The sequence below is a fragment of the Mirounga angustirostris genome, unplaced genomic scaffold (assembly GCF_029215605.1).
Source record: "Mirounga angustirostris isolate CCGP_5_RB_7025 unplaced genomic scaffold, mMirAng1.0.hap1 SCAF_15, whole genome shotgun sequence".
Classification (NCBI taxonomy): domain Eukaryota; kingdom Metazoa; phylum Chordata; class Mammalia; order Carnivora; family Phocidae; genus Mirounga; species Mirounga angustirostris.
The window spans coordinates 4,169,767-4,191,422 of NW_026991723.1; the positions used below are offsets into that span (position 1 = coordinate 4,169,767).

Genomic DNA, 21,656 nt, shown 5'->3' on the forward strand with positions numbered 1-21,656 from the left:
AGTAAAACATGGAATATTTTAATATCCACTTTTAGAACTCAAATTGCTTTTTTTTCCCCCATAAAATCAAGTGCAATGGAGCAGAAGTCTGTGTTTGTCACCAATCCTTTATTGAAACTGGTAACTGACACGCTTTATAATAGAACAACAAAAATAATGTTCAATATATACAGGCTTTGCATGGACTATTTTACTATACAGAAGGCAGAGTGATAACACGATCTAATTTCCATAATAATTTGTGCACAAAAAGACACCCAGCAGACAATGTGTCAACATTACAGTGGAATGACATCACGGGTCCAGTGAAAATTCAGCCTAATACAAAACGTACTCATCTATTGCAAATGACGGCTTTCTAAAGACCCAGAGCTTTTCAGTAGTAATTCACCCAGAGTCCGAAGCAGAGATTTGGTGTGTGGCTATGAGTCTCTTCAGTGAAACCACCTCTGCAGATAAGTTTGCTATCCCCTGCTTCAGAAACAAATTCTCTGGGTCAGACACTTTGTAGCCACTGTCTTGCATTTCCACAACTCCAGTTTTGAAGCTATTCTGAGTTTTGCCATTAAGTTCTTTTGGATGCCAGTGTTCCGATTTGAGAGACCAATCTTGAATATTAGTCACCTGCACTGAAAAAGGGGTGAGGGCAGAGTGTACCATACTTGGGGCAGTATGCTTCTCGAGTTCGAAGGGTCTCTTGGGCGTCCCGTCCATAGGCGAGGCCGGTTTCGGTGCGGCGTCAAACTCGTGATCAAACGCTTCTACTTTGATCTGCATGGCTTTGGCTTTAATGCGGAGCTTGTGCGGCAAGGCGGAGGAGTTCACTTCTGGGACCTTCACCGTGGTGGCGTGGCCGCGCTGAAGCTCCACGGGAGAATGGATGGGGCCCTTGGGAACCTGCTGCTCATCTTCTCCGTCGGATGACTTCCCCACCGCGCCGTCATCTGTCTCCGACGTCCTGGGGGAGTTGCTGGAGGACCGGGCGACCTGCAGCAGAGGGGGAGAGTGGGAGTAGCTGGGGAACGCGGTCCCCATGAGGTTCTGATACACAGAGGCCCGGTAGGCGCCCCGCTCATCACCAGGCTCCCTCGCGTAGCTCTCCAGTTCCACAGGCTCTTGCTTGATGGCCTGGAACTTGCTCTCGGGGCTCCCACAGCCACCCCGCACAGCCCCATCCTGTGAATGTTCCAGCGAGGACACTTCGGAAACATCGGACAGGGAGGCCTGCGGGGAGTGCTTGATGACAGAAATGCAGCCGCTCGTCACCATCGAGGGCTCGTGCTCATCCACAAAGGGGCCAGTGCTGGACTTGGACGCCTGGTAGTCTTGGAAGTACACAGCCGTAGAGTGACTGAGTTTCTGAATCTCTTGGGCATAGGCCGTGGAGCTAATTAAACCAAACTTTAATTTTAGGGAGAGCAGCTCAGCTTTTAAAGTGGCGTTTTCTTCTCCCAGGGCAATCAGTTTGTTCTCCAAAACCAGGTCATTCAGTCGACGTTTCTCCCGAGACCTCTTCGCGGCTTCGTTATTTTTCCGCCTCTTTTCCCAATACATGGCATCCTTCTTTTCATCGGGAATGAATTCCCGTTTCCTCCGACACGCGGAAGATTTGCTCTTCCCGACGCTGCCTTCATTCAGAAGCAGCTCTTCACCCCCTGTCAAGTCTTCTGAGACCTCGGTCAGCGCAGAGTTCAGCACCATCATCTTGTCCACACCGCTGCCAGCATCCAGGGATGCCTGCTCCTTCTTGATGGTCTGCATTTTTCTCAGCTGCATCAGAATCAGGACGGATTCTTTCCCCAGTATTCACAAATGCTTTAAAAACTGCGGTGGGAAAGCCATCAATGTTCTCTCTTCCGTTCTGCTGTCCGGAATGAATCTCGCTGGCTCCTCTTACTGAATGGAGTAGGGGTCTTCCTCGTAGGTTCCCTGCAATACAGGAGAAGAGCGTTATCCACTGGGTAAATATTTATTGCCAATTACGCACGAGGAGCTACGCTAAGCACGGAGGACACACAGGTCTGAACAAGACATAGCCCTTCCCTTCAAAGAGGCTACCATCGGGAAAAGGAGATAGGGGCCCAAATGCCTGTGCTGTAAGCTGCAGAGGACAAGTCCCCAGTGAGACCACTCAGCAGAGTGCCACGTGGGCCAGGACACTGGGAGCAAAACCACACGTGCCCAGGCAGAAACAGAGGAAGGCTGTTTCAGGAGCAGAAATGGTGGGGGGGTGGGTACACAGAGACAAGACATCCCGGGAAGGAAATGAGAGATCGCCTCTGGTTGGTTAAGTTTTAAGTGGTACTTGCATATCGTGGTGCTTCTGAATAATTTTGGGTGACATTTACATCACTGCAGAGCAAACACACTCACCCCCCTTCAAAGGAACTTCCCCAGGTAAACTCTCATACCCATACACAAATTCTGCAATTACATGGAATAAAATATACTCTAAAGTGAACTCTGTATTTTCACAAAAATGAAAATAAAAGCCACACAAACAACCGAGTCGTGGTTGTTTTGATCTGACTCTAATGTGGACACACACCTGTCCATCACATTCCTGACTGCATTCTGCCAGGTGGCTCAGCACACCTGGATGTACGGGACTCCTCTCAATAGAGCCATATCTTCTGATGCATCTGTGCTATGACATTAGGTATGTTCCTTCTTTTTTCTGGTTCCTTCAAATTGATTGATCAAACATCCACTTAAAATTGAAGCGCCCAAGGTGCTTTTTTTTGGGGGGGGGGGTCCTGAAAAGTCTGCCCCAATAGATTTCATTTATGCAGTAGTTTGGGACTAAAATATACAGTTACTATTCAAGGGGACCTTTTTTTTTTTTTTAAGTAGAGTGCATTTTTGAAACTTAAAATTATTTTAAACCCAGAGAATGTAATTATGGAAAGAATTTCTTTCCATTTTACTAATTAGTTTCAAACAAAATATAAAAAACCCCTCAAAAATAGAACCATCAGCTAGCTTCCTTTTCTGCTGATGAGATATTTATAATCTGAATTTGGCTTGACATGAGGTAATAAACCCATATTAGATTCCAATAACAATCTTTTTGTGGTGGTTTTTGGACCCAACTGTGCTTCTCGACAGGGCTTCTCTGCCTGATTTTCCAGTAGGTAATACTTTCATAAAGGAGACCACCGTTCCTTCAGTGCTATCTGCATATGGCACTCTCTCCTGCCACATTAAAAAGATTTAATGTTTTTGTTTTACATCACTCTCCCTCTCTTGTGCATAGTTTTGTAATGACTAATGAAGTGAAGTTTAATTTTATCAGCTGGAAAAGCCTGCCAGCTTCTTGCGCCTTTTCCAGAAGGAACAGAAGAAATGATGTAATAATTTCAGGATCATAAAGAGTAAGGTTTAATGCCACATTTTTGTCCATCAAGCTGAGCCAACATGGAAACAGGCAGTTGTGACTAAGCAAAATCCATGATTAATAACACCAAGTTTCTGTTTGTTTTTGATAACACGACGTGAACGCAAGGAGTCTGCACAGTAGGCAGTGATGGTGTAAAAAGGGAATCTTTCCAGTTATCACTTAGTGTAACAACACTGCTTTCTATATTCCCACTCAGGTTTCGTCTTCTGACACGAAAATCCATCTTTCCTCTACATATCAATGGACTCTTCACTGCTAGTAAAGATTTCTGTTCCCCAGCTCGGTCAAGTCCCCCGCCACCAAAGTCAACTGAGTGTTGAGGCAAAGAGTCAAACTTCCAGCAGCTGGAGGACTGCGGCACTGATCTTTTTTTGGGGGGATGCCCTTCAAACCTCCACCAGCTCCTCGGGTACTATTGATTTTTTTAAATATCATATAGTTCCTTGAACACTATTATTCTGGGTACATTTTCCACCAGAGACTCACTCTTTCCCCTGCATTTTAAAATGTGTCCCCTCCTTTTAAAAAAAAGTCACATTCTTTTAACGTTTGCCTCTCCGGTTTTCACAGTTATGCTTTTGAAGTGCCCCACCATTCTGCCTTAGCTACTCTTCCTAAACTTTTCCTTATTTCATCATTTCTCACCCATTTTCATCATTTCAAATCTACCAGGGCGTTGGGACTTTTCAGCCTCCTGGTCCAAAGGCTGCATGTGCCAGGAGCCTCCAGAGTGGGGGGCTGCCCTCACCACACTGTGTGGAGGACACTGTCCGACTCCATCTAACAAAAGTATCCCCCTTGTCTTAGCATCTCTTTGACCCCTCTCTTCTCGCCGTCTAAGCACTACGTGTCCACTCTGTCATCTCTAGAACTTCCTCGGTACATTCAAAACCTACAGGAAGTCTCCTTTCTTTTTAAGCTTCTTCCTATGTGAATTTTACTACATGTACTAGAATCTGGGAGTCTTCCCTCATCTGCAAATACGAATTGTCTCTCTGACTCACTGGCAAATCACCACCTACTATTTTAAGAGTATCTTCTGTAATATTTTTTATCAAGTAATCTTGCAGTGTTGGAAAAAAAGTTTATCATGCGTGTGAGATAATGCAGAGAAAGGTGCTGATTTCTACACTGTCTTTCTGCAGGTTTGTTTTGTACATCCAACTAGTATGTAATTTTTTTCAGGGTGCAAAGTATTGTCTTTGTGTCCTAGCAACAAACTGAACATAGAGGTATCCGACATCTGATTGGCAGTCACTCATTTGCCTTATCTAAGAGAGTTTTGTAAATGAAACACTTTCTGATAGTTTTTTTTTAACTGAATGTTATTACGTAAATTCTAAAAAAAGACATTTTACTTGTTAACAGAGAGCTTCTCTTGTTCATTAACTGATTTATTCAACACGGAATGTGGAGCGCCTACTGTGGACCAGGCACTGAGCCAGACTGGGGGCACATAAAGAGGGAGGAGGGAAAACCAAACTCAGGAGTCAAGGAAGTCCTGGTCTCCTGCGGGAGCCCGACCGGAGAACCCAGCGCTAGGGGAGGCCCGCGTGATGGGCGCCGGCAGCATGGGGACTGGGTCACCCAGCACATCCTTTCTAGCCCCTCTGCTGGTTTCTTTATGGTGACAACAACACAAGCAATCCCAACAGGGGCTGTTTACTGAACACCTACCACACAGAGAGCCTGGCCTCACGACAAGGGTTTTCAAAACAGAAAAGGCTCGGAGGAGTCCAGTGACCTGCCCCGTGCCCCCCAGCTGGCTAAGCAGCAGAGCTCAGCTGCAGCCCAGATCCAAGTCCAACTCCCCTACCAGCACCCTCTCTGACGCCTGCACGGGGTTGTTCTGGTGCATGCCCAGTTCCTCTTCTGGATCACTCCCATTTCTGAGTAATACACACCCATTCACTACGTTAGTCTTGCGGTAGTAAGGCACCACCAGAGGTGGCCAGAATTTCCTTAAGGCAACAAAGGTAGCACCTGGAACCTTCCTCCAGCCTCTTTGGCTGTTGTTTTATATCCCAAGAGTATTTAATGAATTACAAAAACATTCTAAACTCTCATCTCTGCTAAAATTTTAATCTCCTGGCAATCCTATATGCTAAAATAGGGGAAAAGAAAAACGACAGCCAGGGGCATTGGATCCTGTGATTTTTTGGTACAAAACCAGAAAGTATCCATTTTCAACATGGAGGGGAGGTGGGCAGTTGAAACACAGAGAGACTGAGTGACTTTCCCAAGATCACACAGTGCTGAAGGGCAGAGGTGGAGCTCAGAAACTAGTCGTGTCCCCTGACAGTGAACTCAAAGGAAGTGCTAACGTGGTTTACACGGCCTTCTGACACATCGGTGTTTATGCTCAACTAACGACTCTCTTCCAAACTGTGTTTTCCCTTCGGATTGACTTAACGCCCACGTCGCCTCTGCGTCACGCTGTCGGGCCACCACCAGCACTGAACTGCAGCACCCCTTCCATTTCCTTTCTCGGGCAACTGTCCCTTCCTGCCGGCTCTGTGACGCTGGCATGTTCGGCGTGGTCAGCCTCACCACTCCCGTTAGATAACAGGGCTGCTTCAGAAGAACACGAATAGAAAGAAATCGAAGAGCCGGAGACACTACATTCCAGCCGACATATCTTCCCGTCCCTAACGCAGCCACTGTCTCTAATTCATGCTTTTTCAGAGTACGTTACACCACTTCCACAGGCGGGAGTTAGGTTTTGTAAACGCTGAGCTGTCATGTGTATTCGAGTCAGATGACCTAAACGTGATCTTTAATTAAGATTATAATTTGGCTTAAAAAAGTTTAAAAAAGAATACAAGTTCACAACCTGTAAGTCTCCACCAAATTCCTCCTCGAGGAGTGACATGGTTACTTCTGCTTACGGAGACAGACCTGCACCCGTCCCGGCCCCCAGCGCACCTCCCAGAAGAACCGTGGCTGGCAATTCAAACTCTCTCCGAAACAAGAAGGGACATTTCGTCTCCAGCATCTAAAATCCTACCAACAGTTTAGACATTAAATAGTCTACTATGAGAAAAGTTGGTTATTAATGCTCCCTTTAAAGGGGAAGTCTTCTTGCAAATAGCTTGTATTACATATTTTGATTTAAAAATTTACAAAGATGAGATACTATTTGAAGTGCTCCATATTTGGGAAGCATCTCTGAAATAGAACTATCTCATTGTCCTCCACTCTCTGGATATGCCATTTAGTCCCTCAGAGGCACAGTATAGATACCATTAAAGAAAAAAAAAATCATTTTATGTTAAATTGTAAACTATCTCTCCACTAAGCAGAGAGCTGCTTGTTTTTGAGATAACATGTCATTTCGGTGAAAAATAAGCAAAGTTAATTAATTCACAGTTCTTTAGACTATTAAAACTAGCAAAATGTCAACCTACATTTCTCGTGGTAGGGTTAACAATTGATGACATGACTGTTTCAATAAAACGCTTTACTTCTGTTCATGGATAAGAATAAAATCCAGTACTTAAAAGCAGAGTTAAAACAGGAAAGGAATACGCATGTACAGTCAAGGGGGATGGGGGTGTGTGTGAAAAAACCCAGGGAGCATTGAACTCGCAAGGGGATTTTCTCATCAGGCTGAAAAATTAAAGGCTTTTATTTTTTAAAGTAATCTCTATGCCCAGCGTGGGGCTGGAACTCACGACCCCAAGATCAAGAGTCACATGCTCCACCAACTGAGCCAGCCAGGTGCCCCAAAGGCTTTTTAAATTAATAAAACTATGCTAAACCTCTCTAATTGCCAATGAAGTGCCTCCCGTTCAATAAGAGATTTCTATCTCTAGTAACACAGACTTTAACCCTAATGTTAGAGAGAAATGTGTACGTGATCCAGATATGAACACACACATACAGTGAGTGAGTCTCATGCTTTGCCAAAGTCTGTCCTATCATAGCAAAAAATTAACCTACGTTTTCTATTTGGGCAAATTTGTAAATAAATGTGTCAAAATCTGATCAAGTTTATGCTATGTGAAAATATTTCAAGTTTCTTGTTCTCTCTTTAATTTTAATTTTCAGGTTGTTGCATCACACTGATGTCTCATCCTCAACAAAGGACCACTTAAAAATTAGATTCAATCTTAACAAATATGACAACATTGCATTTGGTGATAGCACTGATAGAACTTAAGGAACTGAAATATGAAACAGTATAATTTGACACTCTTTTATAAGAGGACTGTGTTTGTAACCTATGGCGCACAATGGAAATATTCGGAAGACTGTGCGCAGGAAGGGCAAAGATGCTAACACATAGAAACAACTGCACGGCTGGAGAAGGAAAGACCAGCCACACCCTCACTGAGGAGGGAGAAGAATCTGGGTATGGGGGGTAGGGGGGAGAGGAATAGTAAAGCATTTTTAAAAAGCTGCAGTCTCTCAAAGTGGGGACCACTAGTTTCCTTGCTACTTCCAAAGAGAATGTATCAGTCTGACAACTAATCTGAAATCCTAAGGGACGCCAACAATCACAAAGTAACTGTTACAGGAAATTCTGCCATGGGTTCCCACCAGCAGAGCACGTGTAACACGCAGAATGGTGGCAGAAATGGTGTGGGTGCAGGGCTGAGTGGGGGGAGGGCAGGGAAAGTTCTTGAATGTTTGTTAAGTACACTGAAGAACCACCCACTCCAGTTCTCCTCAGCTTGACTTTTTGATTTCTTCTTTTTAATTTCACTTTCTTGCCCAGTGAGCAAATGATTACAAATGTCAGTTACTTTACTACGTGCCTTATGAATAGGACGGATTTTTTAAAAAAATGTTTTCAGGTTTACTTGAAGGCTATTGAATTGCCCTTTAAGATCCTTGGAGAGTTAATTGATAAAGACACCATGTTCTGATAACTAAAGGCTTATAATACAAAGATCATTCTGATTCCAATGAAACTGAGTCCTCAAAGCACAGATTATTACAAATGGCATCTAGAAAATCCCCACTAAACTGTATCATAAAAACAAGCTTAAGCTCTCTAATTAAAACCGTATGAGAAATGTTTTTTGTTTTTTTTTTTAACTACAGGAAAGTTATTTGCAAAGAAATTTGAGAGGTGATTGGGGGTAGTGGTAATACAAATTCATTTTGAAACCGAAAAAACTCTTATGTAATGTCTGTGATCAAAGGTCAACGTCTTTCGACATTCTCAATGAGTCTGATCTGGATAAAAATCAACTGAAATACAACTTAGGAAAATAACAGGATATCAGACAATGTGTTAATCCTGTGAAATACTGGCACACCTCACAAAACCCAAAAATGCATATTAAAGGAGCTTCAATTACATTGTTTCTGTCATAGTTTGAATCGAATCCCAAGTGTGCTCTCATTCCCTCAATACAAATTAAAAATAAACAACTTCTCACAGCATCAGTGCCATCTGGATTACAATGGAAATAATGAAGTATGTGTGATTTTAGCTCGGGTAAAAATAAAGCCGAGGCAACATGACTGCACCTTTTCCATGCCATGCGGCAATCACATTCACTTGGTGGAGCTGACTGCGGACCAAGGCAAGGTCAACTAGAAATATCCACTCCGTGGGTGAGTCAGGCAGTTGCTCAACACGGGAAAGCGCTCTAACAAAGGGTTTTTAATTTTCAGGTTGTTGCATCACACTGATGTTATAATTGCACTTCGCAAAGATAAGCCTTTAACACAGAAAAGGAAATTGTTTCAAAGACGCCAGTGAGCTAGCATTCACACTCTGGGGAGGGCGAGAGATGGGGGGATGTTATTAGCACAGCTCCCCCTCCCGTTTTCAGGCTGGTGGTCTGGGCTGCTAATCCATCTGTCTGTGCCTCTACTCCCGCACCTGTAGAATGGGGATGGTGAGAGAAGGCAGCACAGAGTCAGGCACAAGGAGGCTAAGGGGCTAGAATCAGCTCTTCATTTCATTTCTGAAGAATGAGCAGCACCAAGGCAATGCCGATGACGAGTGCCTGGGCTTTTGAGCCTCTCGCGATTCTTAAGGAAGCCCTGCCCTGTGCGGCAGGTAGAAGGCTCAACCAGATGAAATCTTGTGTATTAATCAAAAAGATCAAACATCAGCAGTTTCACAGGACACGGCCTTAGTTGTCAAGCACACAGGCTGTGCACACTCCTTCCCAGAGGGCCCCTCGGTGGGGTCTAACCCGCCTCGGCTGGGCTCGGACCACAGATGTGTAGAGATGTGGATGATCAGACCAAGGAGAGCCGTCACAGAGAAGTCAAAGGAACTGGGAAAAGCCAGGGCTGTGTGGCACTTGTTACATCATTCCTGCCACCACCGACTCACCTCTGTGTTCCTACCCACGCTTCCCCCAAACATTAACCCAGTGATTTCAGAGGCTCCGCAACACTGTCAAGAATTCACTTCAAACTTAAATTACCACTGAACGCAATGGCACACAGTTTTGAGAGAGGAAAAAAAAAAGTAATCATTATTAGAACAAAAATGTATCCCAAGAAGGATCTTTAATTATATAGGCTTAACTCAAACTTCAGTCCTTACTATTATTGGACGGAGATTTAGGCAGAGAAAAATGAAGGTGACTGCCTTTATTAAAAAAAAAAAAAATCTGGTTCCTGGTGAATTATATGGGAACGGTTTACTGAGCTCCTCAAAACTACCCAGCTCGACGGGTCATATTCTCTCAGTTTACTCTGGACACCAGCAGAGATCACAGCAGCTCCCAAAATCACAGGCTGGGGCCTTGGGGCCCAGCTCTTCTGAGCCTGAACTCTTAGCACTCCGCCAGAGCTGGTCCCTAACTACAGACAGTGGCCTGCAGCTCAAGAGAGAAACTGATTGAGGGGCACGGATGTAGGATGTGATCCCACAGAAACCAACTTTTCAACAAAGCAGACTGCCAGAGAGCACCTGTGATGTCGCCCTGAATTCACTGCAAACCAGTTGCTGAGCACACTCTCAGAAGTCTTTATGCCAGGATGAAAGTACTGTAGTCTTACAGTAGGACAGCGGCGTCTACGTGGGCGTTTTGATTTTTGTTTTATTTTGAACTCGGGGAATTCAAGTTCTTTCTACTCTAGCCTTTGACCGCATGAAGTAAAGGTATATAAAAAAAGAAAAAGAGGAAAGGAAAGGAAGAAAGGAAGGAAGGAAGGAAGGAAGGAAGGAAGGAAGGAAGGAAGAAAAAGAAAGGAAAGAAAGAAAAGAAAAAGAGAGAAAGAAAGAAAGGAAAGAAAGAGAAAGAAAGAAGGAAAGAAGGAAAGAAAGAAAGAAAGAAAGAAGAAAGAAAGAAAAAGAAAGGAAAGAAAGAAAAGAAAAAGAGAGAAAGAAAGAAAGGAAAGAAAGAGAAAGAAAGAAGGAAAGAAGGAAAGAAAGAAAGAAAGAAAGAAAGAAGAAAGAAAGAAAGAAAAAGAAAGGAAAGAAAGAAAAGAAAAAGAGAGAAAGAAAGAAAGGAAAGAAAGAGAAAGAAAGAAGGAAAGAAGGAAAGAAGGAAAGAAAGAAAGAAAGAAAGAAAGAAAGAAAGAAAGAAAGAAAGAAAGGAAGGAAGAAAGAAGAAAGAAAGAGAGAGAGAGAGAAAAAGACCCGACTATGGCCACAGTCAAGCCGGGCGCCCCTTCCCATCAGCATCAATGCTGGAGCGTCCCCACCCCAATGTCCGTGGTCTGTTGACATTTGGAGGTTTTCTCAGTCTTTCTCACTTCACGAATCAAGAAGCGCTTGGCTCCGAAATACAATGAAGCCTCCTGGAACAAAGGTGACCGCGCTGCTCAGAAGCTCACCGGGCAAAAGGCAGGAGGCAGGCCGCTAGAGCTGCCCTCTCCTTGCGCCTCGCCCTGGGCGCCTCCCGCTCCTCCCCGGCTCCCCTCCCGTTCCTCCCCGGCTGCGCTCCTCTCCCCTCCCTCGGCCGGGCGAGCCCAAAGCGCACCCGCACTCCCCGGCCCAGGTCCCTCCGCGCCCCCAGCGCGGCGCCTCACCGGGACCCGCCCCCACCGGGTGGGCGGCGCAGCGGGGCCTCGGCGCTGCCAGGACCCCCTCGCCAGAACAAAGGAATGTGGGGAGGGGGCGAGGAGGCGCGCAGGCCGCCGTGCGGCTCCTGCCCAAGCGCCGCCCAGGGCGCTCGGGGGTCCCGACTCTAGGCCCCCACGCTCCGCCCCCACCTCCCAGCCCCCTGCCTCCGTCCCCCGAGGGCCCGCAAGCGGGAGGGGCGCGCCCCTGGAGGTCGCGATCGGAAGGTGGCGCTACGTGTTCCCCAGCAGGCCTGGGGCTCCCTGCCCAAGCTCCAAAGTAGGTCGGGGTCTGACATCAGGGGGCCTGGAGCACTATTAGCTTGTTGGAAAGCAACTGCGATTATTTGGGGTAATATAATTTGCTCCAGGGATGAATGTCTATAATACGCCCCCCCCCAAAAAAAAAACCCAAGCCTTGCTCTTTAGTTATTTAAATGTTACGTCAGGAAAAAAAATCTGACATATACACACCATCATATACATATATTCACACATAATTACACAACCTAAGAATGCCGGAAGAAATTTAAAATATGGGTACATTATATATTCATACATACAGGAATAAAACTAGGGAATCTACACCAAAAAAATGCAATCCACTAACCTATATCTGTTTCCCATAAATCATATCTGCTCTGGAGAAAAAAAAAAAATACCCACGATGTGAAATAAATACTTGTGACCTCATTCCCTGTTGTTATTTACAAAAGCCAAGACCAGAAGATGACACTTGGCCATCCCCTGCTGTTCTCAGGGAACACAGCACTTTCCTAAAGTGTCCTTTATAAAGATAAATGGGAGTCAGCATCCAGCAAATCACCGGGCTCTGCGAAATGCCTTCCTAAAAATACAATCTTATCAAAGGTCTCCGAAGGCGTGGAGTTAAAACTACAGCAAATGGCCTTGAACTTGTATTTGCACATAGCCCTGGAGAAAACACCAGAAATAGCGCTGCGAGGCCACAATTGTTAAAATGTGATAGGGCTAAATTTAGAAGAACGCACATTTCATTTAGGGCAAAAGACACACATTCGGCAGCGTGAGCTAACTCAATGCTTTACCCGGTTGTCTACTTTCCTGTTTAAAATACCCTTAAAAAAAAAAAAAACTGTTACAGTGACATTTTAAAGGCTGAGACTGTCCTACTTTCTTTGTAGCAAGATTATAAAATCACGTAATTAGCTCCCGCTTCCTATGCTGACTGCCAGCAAATTCGGCAGTTACATAATGCAACATTTCCAGGAAACTATTATGTGATCTGTCTTGTCGTGTCTGAAAAAGCAACGACAATAAGGTGAGAAAAAGGGCTGATGGAATGGAATACGTGAAAATCAAGAAGGTAGGGAGGTAAACGCCACAATGGTTCGTCCCTGACTTAAAAATAATAGCTCAGGACACCTAAGGGGCGAACCCCAGGAGTATCCAAGATCAGAATACAACCCGAGGAATTCTTCATGTTTTGTAGGAGTGTTGAGACATAGATCCTTTTATTTGGGACGTAGTATAGATGTAAATAACGATCTAATACCCAACGCTGCGCTAAAATTTCCGAATCGTTGCACACGTCCGTGCACATTCCCACATCTGCCCGTAACCCTAGCCAATATTTCACGGTGGACAGATTATGCAATCTGCGCAAGGACAAATCCCACAACCTTCCCGGGCGCTGACGACAGACAGGGTGGAAGACGTCGGTGCAGACACAGCCCCTGACACAAACAAACGCCGCGCACGCATTCTCGGAATGCCGTCACGGTTCACGCTCCCCAGGCTCTTTTCTCAGCAAGAAAATCGAGCCCAGTCCCGTTTACTCGGCCCCCTCCGCGCCCCCTCCTCCCCCGCCGCAAGCCCCGCAGAAGGGGCGAGAAAGGAGCGAGCGCGGCCCTTCCCGCTCGAGACGGCTCAGCCTCCCCGGCACTCCGCTCCACCGAAACATCAATTTTCCTGAAATCAGGAGACGTTATGCAACCGCAGCGGGGGGGGCGCGAGCCCGCCCGGACTACGTGCCGGCGCGAGGGCGCTGCAATCAAAGCGGCCACCTTGAGGTGGCGAGGCCCCTCCTGCCGAGGCGGCAAAAGTTTATGCAATGAACGCCCCGCGCACACCCGCCGCCGCCGCCGCCGCCGGCCAGCCCCGCGCACGGCCCGGCCCGCGCCCCGCGCCCCGCGCCCCGCGCCCGCCGGCCGCGCGCCCCGGGAGCGGGCGGGGCGCGGGGCGCCGGGCCGGGCCGGCGGTGGGCGGAGCGCTTACCGTGTTCCTGCTCTCGGGACGGCGAGCCCGGGCGGCGGCGAGAGAGCGCGGGCGGCCGGAGCGGGGCCCCGCGGCGCGCGGGGCTCGGGCCGGGCGTCCGGGGCGGCGGCGGCGAGGGCGCGGCGCGGGAGGCGGGCGGCGCGCCGGGTCCGCGGGCGCCGTGGCCGCGCCGGGAGATGTGTGTTAGTAGGTCAGTTCCGAGCGCCGCGCTACGTCGCCGCCCGCCAGCCTCGCGGTGACGGGCGGCCGCGGCCCCAATCGCCGCGCCCGCACCCGCCCCCGGCCCGCCACCAATGGCCGCGGCCGGCGGGGGCGGGCTCTCCTCGGGCCCGCCCCCCGGCCCGCCCCCTCCCCCGCCCGCTCCGCCGCCCCCACCCCTGCCCGCCGCGCCGCCGGCCGCCGCCCGAGCGCCGCGAGGGTCCGCGCCCCGCGCCCCGCGCCCCGCGCCCCGCGCCCGGCTCTACGGTTGCGCAACGGCCGGCACCGCCGCCGCAACCGGGGCGAGCTGCGGACGGGCCCGAAGCCCCCCGCCCCTCCACCCTCGCCGTCCAGCTCTCGCACCGCTGCCTCCGCGCCCCGGTCGCCGCGGTGCCTCCGGGAGCCCGGGGATCCGCGCTCGCTCGCAGGCGCTTTTTGTCTCCCGAGCACGCGGCGGCGGGGCTACCTGTTGCCGACCGAGGACCCGGCCGAGGGCCGCGGCGACCCGGGCGTGGCGCGGACCTCCGCCTGCCCCTCCCCGCACCCTCGCGGGAGGACCCCTCCTCCTTGGGGTGGGCGAAGGGGGCAGATGGGAGGGGGCGCTGGCGAGCTGCCGGCGCCGGGGCGGGCCGCCGTGGGGAGGGGACTGGCCGCCGGCTGGAGCCCCGCGGTGCTGCGTAGGCAGCGACGACAATGCCCCCGCGCGCCTCCCCGGGGAGCGCGGCGGCCGGGAGCGGGGAGGGAAAGCGCAGCGCACGAACGCCGCCCCTGCACAATTAGGGCGAAGATGACGGACGCGAAGTTGTTGCGTAAGAGGACTGGGGAACGAGGCTCGCCGAGGTCCGTCTGCCCCGGCCACGCCGAGCGGTGGCCGCCGCGGGTGCGCCCGGCTGCTGCGCCCGCCGGCGCGCGCTGCCGAGGCGGGACGCGACCGCGCGGGGCCTCTTCCGGAGATCTCGGAGCTGGCGGCCCCCTGGTGTCATTTCTGCCCCTAACTGGATGCGGCTGTCCTCTCGCCTGAGGTCCCGGGCTACGTCAGAGACGTGGAGAAACGGGAGAAACGGCGCCTCGCGGCGCGCTCCTCGGGCACCGCGCGCTGCAGGCTGTAAAGGCACGTGGCACACGCAGAGCGTTCAGAGAAGGAGAGCGAGCGGCGCGTCCGCCTTGGCGAAGGAGCCATGTTCCTCCCAGTGACGCACGGACTTGCCCAAAGAGGGGATGGGGCAGGTGGAGAAGGGCCCCCTGCTCTGCTTGGACTGTGCGGGAGCTTGACCGAATGCCGTCTGTGACTTTCCGTCCTTTTCCCCGTGATACACTTTTGTATTTTTAAGAAAGAGAATTTGAACCAAACCCCGAAGTAAAGAGAAGAGTAAACTGAACCCCCAGCTACCATCACCGCTGCCCGTCATCAATAGCAAATCTGCTGCGTGTCTCTTTCTGTCTTCCCCGTCCTCACATTACACAGCAGTAATAAGCACCCAAAGAGTGATGTTTAAAAATGTTTATCACTTAGCACCTGGTTTTGGGAAAGCCTCACACCTCAAAGTGTTCTTCAAGGACAGTGCTGTGGTTCAGAACACAATTCATCTGGCAAAGTGTAGATTTACCAACAAGGCCCTGACAATTGAGGCATGCAATATGGGTTTTAATCTCTTCCCCAAATCCACTGTCCCAGGCTCTCAGCAGTTCAAGAAGCACATCTGTCTATGGCTCTTGAGTCTGTCCCTTCTACTAGATATTTATTCCAAGGAGTTGACTCTGTGGATGAAAATAAGTCTTGATTTTGGTTTATAATTTCCACTTACCTCATTTTTTACTACTATGTTTTCTTTTTCCAAACTCTCACAATGCCCATTATAGTTTGAAAACCTCCCTTAGACGAAATTAAAATGATATCCGTAAGTCAGTTACCTTTTCAGGGTTAGAAAAGCATCTAATTCCTAGAAATCCAGAGCCACAGAGCTCCCCTACCCCACACCTACATGTTCTCCATATTGTTCTGCTTTTTGAATTATTTTATAGAATTCCAAAGCTGTTGTAGAATGAGTAGTGAATGGTTTTATAGAAGGACAACTTGAAATTGAAGAAAAGTAGGTAACATGCTTAGAGACAATGATAGTGGGGGGGGGGGGGGCAGTTCTCCGAACTTGGAAACTGGTTCTTTACGCTGAATTTTGAAACCTGATGCTCCTTTCATTACTTGGGGGGGGGGGGTGGATTCTAGATTGTGCCTGTATCATATCTGTGCATCATTTTTTGTTGCCATCCTACTTAGAAATCGGATGAAGTACAAGAGATGTCTATGACACCAGCTTAGAAAATAACTCTTTAGCTCCTCCTGGTGATTGGGAAACCACTGAGCAATACAGTGAAGGCTTTGTCCCCATCACCCAAGAGGCGGTGTGTCTGATAGTATATGCTAGAACATTCACAGAATAGGCAAGCACTTGCAGATTAACACAAGTCAATGGGGCATAAAACCTGAGACATTGGAAACAAATTACTCAGGGTGGGGAGGCTTCTAGGAAGACGTCAGCATGTGACTGACGTAGAGCAGGGCTGTGACCAGGTCCCTGAGAGGAGGAGGAAGAGGGTTCTGGGTGAAGTATAAAGTCAAAACTTCCTTACTCTCAGCCCCTGTCAGTGCATGGGGTGGAGGATGCCAGGGAAGAGGAGGCACAGACTCTGATTGGGACTACGGGCAGAAGACAGTCGGTCCCATTCAGCTACATATGATTACACTCCCAATATACTTTCTGGTTAAGCAAATATGAGGAGAGCAGAATGACTACAAGTGTGGCCTCTCCTTCCTGAGTTGGGGAGTGCCTTACAACTGCAGAACATTTCAAGCTGGAAGATTCCTGAGAGGCCATCTGTCTCCAGAGGTCTTTCCTCGGGGCCTCATCAGGCAGAGGTAGCTACAATCTTGGATTCATAGCGAGAACTCAGGTTAGCTGCATTGGACTGTGGCCTCTGGAGAGCCACACACCCTTCATTCAGCCCTCATGGGTTGTTGCAGCATGGGACAGAGTTCCAGTGGCCCCAGGCTCCAGTTTTTCAAAAGAGAGTAGACATCAAAAAAAAAAAAAAAAAATTTTTTTTTTTTTTTTGTAAGATATCCTGATTTTTCTGTTTTGGCAAACAATTGGTTAAGAAAGAAGAGACCCCGCAGCTTGGCGAGCTGGACGCTGGGCAGGCTTTGCCCGCTGACGGAGAATTCTACAGAGATGCCCCGGGTTGTGGGGAGTGGGGGAGGAGCCATCGCAGGGCGGAAGGCAGGCTCCCAGCCTGACCCAGCTTGGACAGCTCCACCTTACCTGTTCTGGGTCGTGGCTTCTGGATTTCTTTGTAGGAAACCATCCACACTTAGAAAGCCTTTGGCCACCGCTAGGGCCCAGAGCCAGGCTCAGGGCTCTTGAGGCCAGGACCGCGGTCTTCCCACTGCACTGTGCTAATGCAGGGTCCGGTGTCCATCCTGTAAACTTCACGAACATGAGGTGAAACAATTTCTAGGAATTCAGAGGTTGTAGTTTTGTTTTGTTTTTCAGGGTAGGCTTTAAACAGTGAGCTAGTGTGGGAGCGACTGCCGTGGCTTCTCACCCACAAGAGGCCTGCCCACACCCGTCAGTATGCGATTTATGCTGGTATTTTGCTTTGACCTAATGAGTCATTGAATGTTTAGGCAGAAACTTCCTGGAATGGGTATTTCTTTCTTTCATGCTTGCTCTTTGTTTTATTTGTACACTTTATGCCATTTCCAGTCATTAGGCTTGCTCCTGTCCTTCCCTGGACCTTCTCTTTCCACCTTCTACTTGTGTTGACCTTTATTCTTCTTTTGTGCTTTCTTCTCCTGATTTATTCGATGTATTCTTCTTCTTCCTTTTTTTTTTTTTTTTTTTAGCTTGTAAGGAGGGGTGGGGGAAATGTGGGGGAGGTGGCAGGGAGGGGACAGAGAGGGAGAAGGAGAGGGAGAGAATCTTAAGCAGGCTCCACGCCGAGCACATAGCCCATCTTGGGGCTTGATCCCACGACCCTGAGATCATGACCTGAGCCAATCAAGAGTGGGACACTTAACCAACTGAGCTACCCAGGCCTCTCTTATTCGATTCATTCTTAGTTTTTCCTTTGGCCTTTCCCCAGTCATCAAATCCTCACTAGTCCTCTGGATTCCCTCCTCTACCAAGTTTCCACTGCCCCTTCTTGCCCCCTGCCTAGCCCAGCCACAACCCAGACATTGTGAGGGTTTAGAATTTCCACTCTGCCTTCCCCAACCTCTGCCACATGGTTCCAACCACAGGAGTTCCATTAGCATGCTCGGCCTTATTATTCAAAAACTAGTTTTTGTGGGAAATTGGGTAATAGAAGATGGTCACATAAACTCCCCATAGAAGCACAGGCTTTAAAGTATGAGAAGTTGAAATGTTTTGTATTAAATGCCTCTTGCTCAAGCTAAGAAAGAAATTAGATCTCTACGCCGACTACATGATTTCCCCAGACAAAAGCATCTGATGGCCTGAATACATTTCAAAGCATTTCCAAAAGATCCAGGAAAAGACCAGAAAGAGGTGGTTTTGCAAAAGAGGAGATGTTGCAAGTACAGCATTACAAAAACTGAAATGTGTCTTTAAACTTGGCCACGCAGACGGCACACATTTCAGTTAGCACTTGTGTGTCTTCAGATTAAATGGCATATGTGAGTAAAGGTGTCAAAATAAAGGAGACTCACAGGAAAGGCAGGTGAGGAGCAGGGGAATACACCAAAAATGGTCAAGACTTGGGAAGCGGCCAACTGCATTCATTGCAAAATCCCCAGTGATGGGGTAAGTGCTGTGGCAGCTCTTGGCCGGCGACAGGACCCGGCAGGGTCACAAGAGTGTGAAATATAAAATTGTGAAATGTGTTCTAACAAAAAAACATCTTACTAAGACTCAGAGGTGACACATCCCCACCCTGCAATGCAGCTCCAGTCACAGAGGCAAACCTTATCTAAACACTTCTGTGAAGTCAAGCCCAGGGTATCCAATGGAAAGAGCCAGGGCTACAACTCAGGAGGCCAGGGTTCTCACACATTCCTGACACCAGACGCACGAAGGGAGTCATTTCATCTCTCGGACCCTCGTTTCTTCCTCCAAGAGCTGATGGAATTGAACCAGACTCCGCAACATCCCTTCCAGCCTTGCAGTAGGGTGATTCTCGAGAACGAGCCGCGAGCACAAGATGCAGAAAGGGAAAGCTGCACATGTAGCATCTACAAAGAAGCAGATCCTGGTTCATGCTGGCTCACCCCTAAACCTTCACTTGCCTAATTGCAACATGCACAAGAGGAAATTACACCGTGAAATGCGCACAGACGGACTTAGAGACAAAAAGCTGCTTCTGTAGGTGTGGTTTGTTTCAGCAAGAGATTCAAATGAATGTTATCAGTTTGGTAAAGGCCCTTAGAAGACCGGAAATTGGGTGCTTGACCACATTTCTGGTCTTCTGAGAAACTTCCAGTTTAATAGACTCTGAGCAACCGAGCAGAAGTGCTTCAGACTTTTGTGCAGCTCCTGCATGTGATGATCTTCCCGAGCAGGGCGCACATGTCTGTAGAGGGTTGCCGTGTGGGTATGCTGTCCAGATGACGGCAGAGCAGGCCCTCAGGGGGTCGTCACCCAGCAGATGGGCAGAGAGCCCAGCGGGGAGGAGCGGACTGCGGTGGGTCCGCATCCCAGCCTCGCTGCCCACGAGCTGTGTGGACACGGCAAGTCACCTTCCCTAACTTCTCTCTCTCTTGGTTTCCCCCTCCGGCAACTGTTGATAATAACAACGTCAACATCAACAAGTTGTTCCAAGGTGAAAATGAGCTAGGATCTACTAACTGCTTCGGAAAGTACCTGACCTGGGATGGTGACACACGTTAAGTGTTGTTATTAACCCAACACAAAATCAACCCGCATCAGGGAAACCGTATCATTCACCAGAAAAGCGGGTGTACGTGTGCGTCGCTGTGCGTGTGCACGAATGTGTGTCCCTATTAAGTGATGTGGACAATGAATTGCATTACCAGAGTCGGTCCTTCATTCAGCGCAGTTGAACCAGTGAGTGCTTCCATCTACAACAGAGCACGCCAGATGGCTTTGGGGACCAGAGTTCACAGATTGTTCCGGTTTGGGAGCATCAGGTACTGAAACATTCCCGGAAAGGTTGATCGCGGCCCCGTTCCTGCCCTGGACCATGAGTTCATTCCTTCACTCCATCCCCTGATGCGCATTTACTGACCAGGGACCAGGGACTAAGCCATGCCCCGTGCGATCACGACGTGGAACTGCCACACAGAGTGCCAGACCGTGTGCCACCAGACGCAGGCTCCACTGAAGGGAGATGGGAATTCTTCCTGAAAGAGGTGGAACTTACCAGAACTTTAAAGACAGGTGGGCATTGCACAGACAAGACACTGGTGGAGAGGATACCCAATGGAAGGACCTGCTGCCCAGACACGAAGTTGGGAGGTCGGTGATCCAGGGGGGCCTGAGGGGCCTGAGGAGCTGCCAAGCCCAGGGTATGCAAGATTCTGTGGCCGGACAACAGGTGGGGAGGCCGGCCAGGCCGCGCCTGCGAGGTCGGCGAAAGATGCAGACAGGCATGAACACAGCTGGCTTCAGGGACGTGGCCTACAAAGGCGACACCCTATTTCAAACATGTTTCTATGCAAAATGTCACACACAAAGTGTCACTGTGGGAAAGTGGTTGAGGGCCTGGACGCCACCGCTTGATGGCCCTGGGTTCTGACCCGTTCAACGGACATTTTGCTCAGAGCCATGCGCCAGAAGGAGCAAGCTGGGAGTGGTGAGCAGGATGAGCCCAGAGCCGGGAAACTGGAAACTGGTTATTCATACAGGTGGGAAGAGCTGAGGTGGCAAGGCATGGAAAGGTGGGGACATGGAGGATGACATGGTGGTCCCAGAGAAGACAGGCCTCCCCAAGCCATTGCCAGCGGGCGGGAAGGCGGCAGAGACACAGAGTGAGGCCAGGTGAGCACGGTCACCTCCGCGACAAGGTGGCAACAAGGTCATATGTCCTGGGATTTTGAGCTGTGTGCCTCTGCCCCCCACCACCCCCCAGGTCCCCAGATGTGCCTGCTTTGCTCTAGGGGAAGAAGCTGCATGACTCCTGAATGGTAAGCAATGCTCCCCAGGGAGGGGACGCCTGAGATTTGCGCCTCCCCAGAGTTTCCTGAGCTCATCGAGAGATGTGAGGAGGAAGTCTTAGTGTGCAAAGTTGGTTTACTTGCCCAGGGCTGAAAATTCCTGAAAGAGGCCCAAAAACCTAGGGCAGGAACAAAGCTGTATGCGCCGAGGATTCAGCAGCAGGCTTTCCGTGTGCCGCATGCGCACGTCCATTCCATGCGGGGCTATGGTCACAGGTACCTCCAGGGCACTTGGACCTGCCTGTGCACGTCTACGGCATTGCACCCTCATGCCATCCCATCAAGAGGTGAGGGGTGTTGGGACCAGGAGTCAGACCCCAGCTCCCCACGCTGGAAGTGAGCAGGGGAGCTCAGTGCCTCCCAGGCGGTGTCCTCCTGTGCGGTTCACACCATGTGGGGACAGCCCAGCTGGACTGCGAGGCGGGAACAGAGCTTGACAGGGGCAACCCCAGCTGAGGCCCACATGCCTTTGGCCTCCAGGCATTGACCCCTTTGCTTGGGCTCCAGCTGCCCCCTGACCATGCCACACAGGACCTTTTTCCTAACCTACAAGAAGGTAACCTCTTCCCTGATGAAAGCAGGCAGCCCAAGTCCCAGTGTGCACTCCTTCCGAATTGCCAGGGCCTCAGCTAC

The 21,656-nt window shown here is 49.4% G+C and overlaps 2 protein-coding genes across 13 annotated transcripts in view; one reads left to right on the forward strand and one right to left on the reverse strand.

Annotated features, from left to right (window-relative positions):
- LOC123849498 (uncharacterized) overlaps positions 1 to 21,656 on the forward strand; it is a 211,325-nt gene that overhangs the window by 37,529 nt on the left and 152,140 nt on the right. For 3 of the 10 annotated variants that reach the window (XR_006792079.3, XR_010407555.1, XR_010407556.1), the window contains exon 3: positions 3,597 to 4,765. The exons of 3 other annotated variants lie outside the window; for them this stretch is intronic. Coding sequence is in view for 1 of the 7 variants with exons in the window: in XM_064578973.1 (XP_064435043.1) it covers positions 7,451 to 7,562 (112 nt within the window). In the remaining 6 variants the exon portion in view is untranslated. 4 more of the 10 variants (XR_006792080.3, XR_010407557.1, XR_008506683.2 and 1 more) reach the window with 4 other exon arrangements.
- NFIL3 (nuclear factor, interleukin 3 regulated) lies at positions 88 to 14,456 on the reverse strand. Of its 3 annotated transcripts, none has more exons than XM_045882132.3 (2): positions 14,301 to 14,456; positions 88 to 1,929 (listed from the first exon to the last, which is right to left on the reverse strand). In XM_045882132.3, exon 2 carries the CDS (start codon positions 1,774 to 1,776, stop codon positions 388 to 390), a length of 1,389 nt encoding a protein of 462 aa, XP_045738088.1. In that variant the 5' UTR covers positions 1,777 to 1,929; positions 14,301 to 14,456; the 3' UTR covers positions 88 to 387. The 3 variants fall into 3 exon arrangements, with proteins under 3 accessions (XP_045738088.1, XP_064435042.1, XP_045738087.1); XM_064578972.1 differs by lacking the exon at positions 14,301 to 14,456 and adding an exon at positions 14,198 to 14,214; XM_045882131.3 differs by lacking the exon at positions 14,301 to 14,456 and adding an exon at positions 13,637 to 13,793.

What these genes read in the sequence shown, in the direction of transcription:
- NFIL3 (XM_045882132.3), bottom strand. Translation starts at nt 1,776, where the DNA reads ATGCAGCTGAGAAAAATGCAGACCATCAAGAAGGAGCAGGCATCCCTG.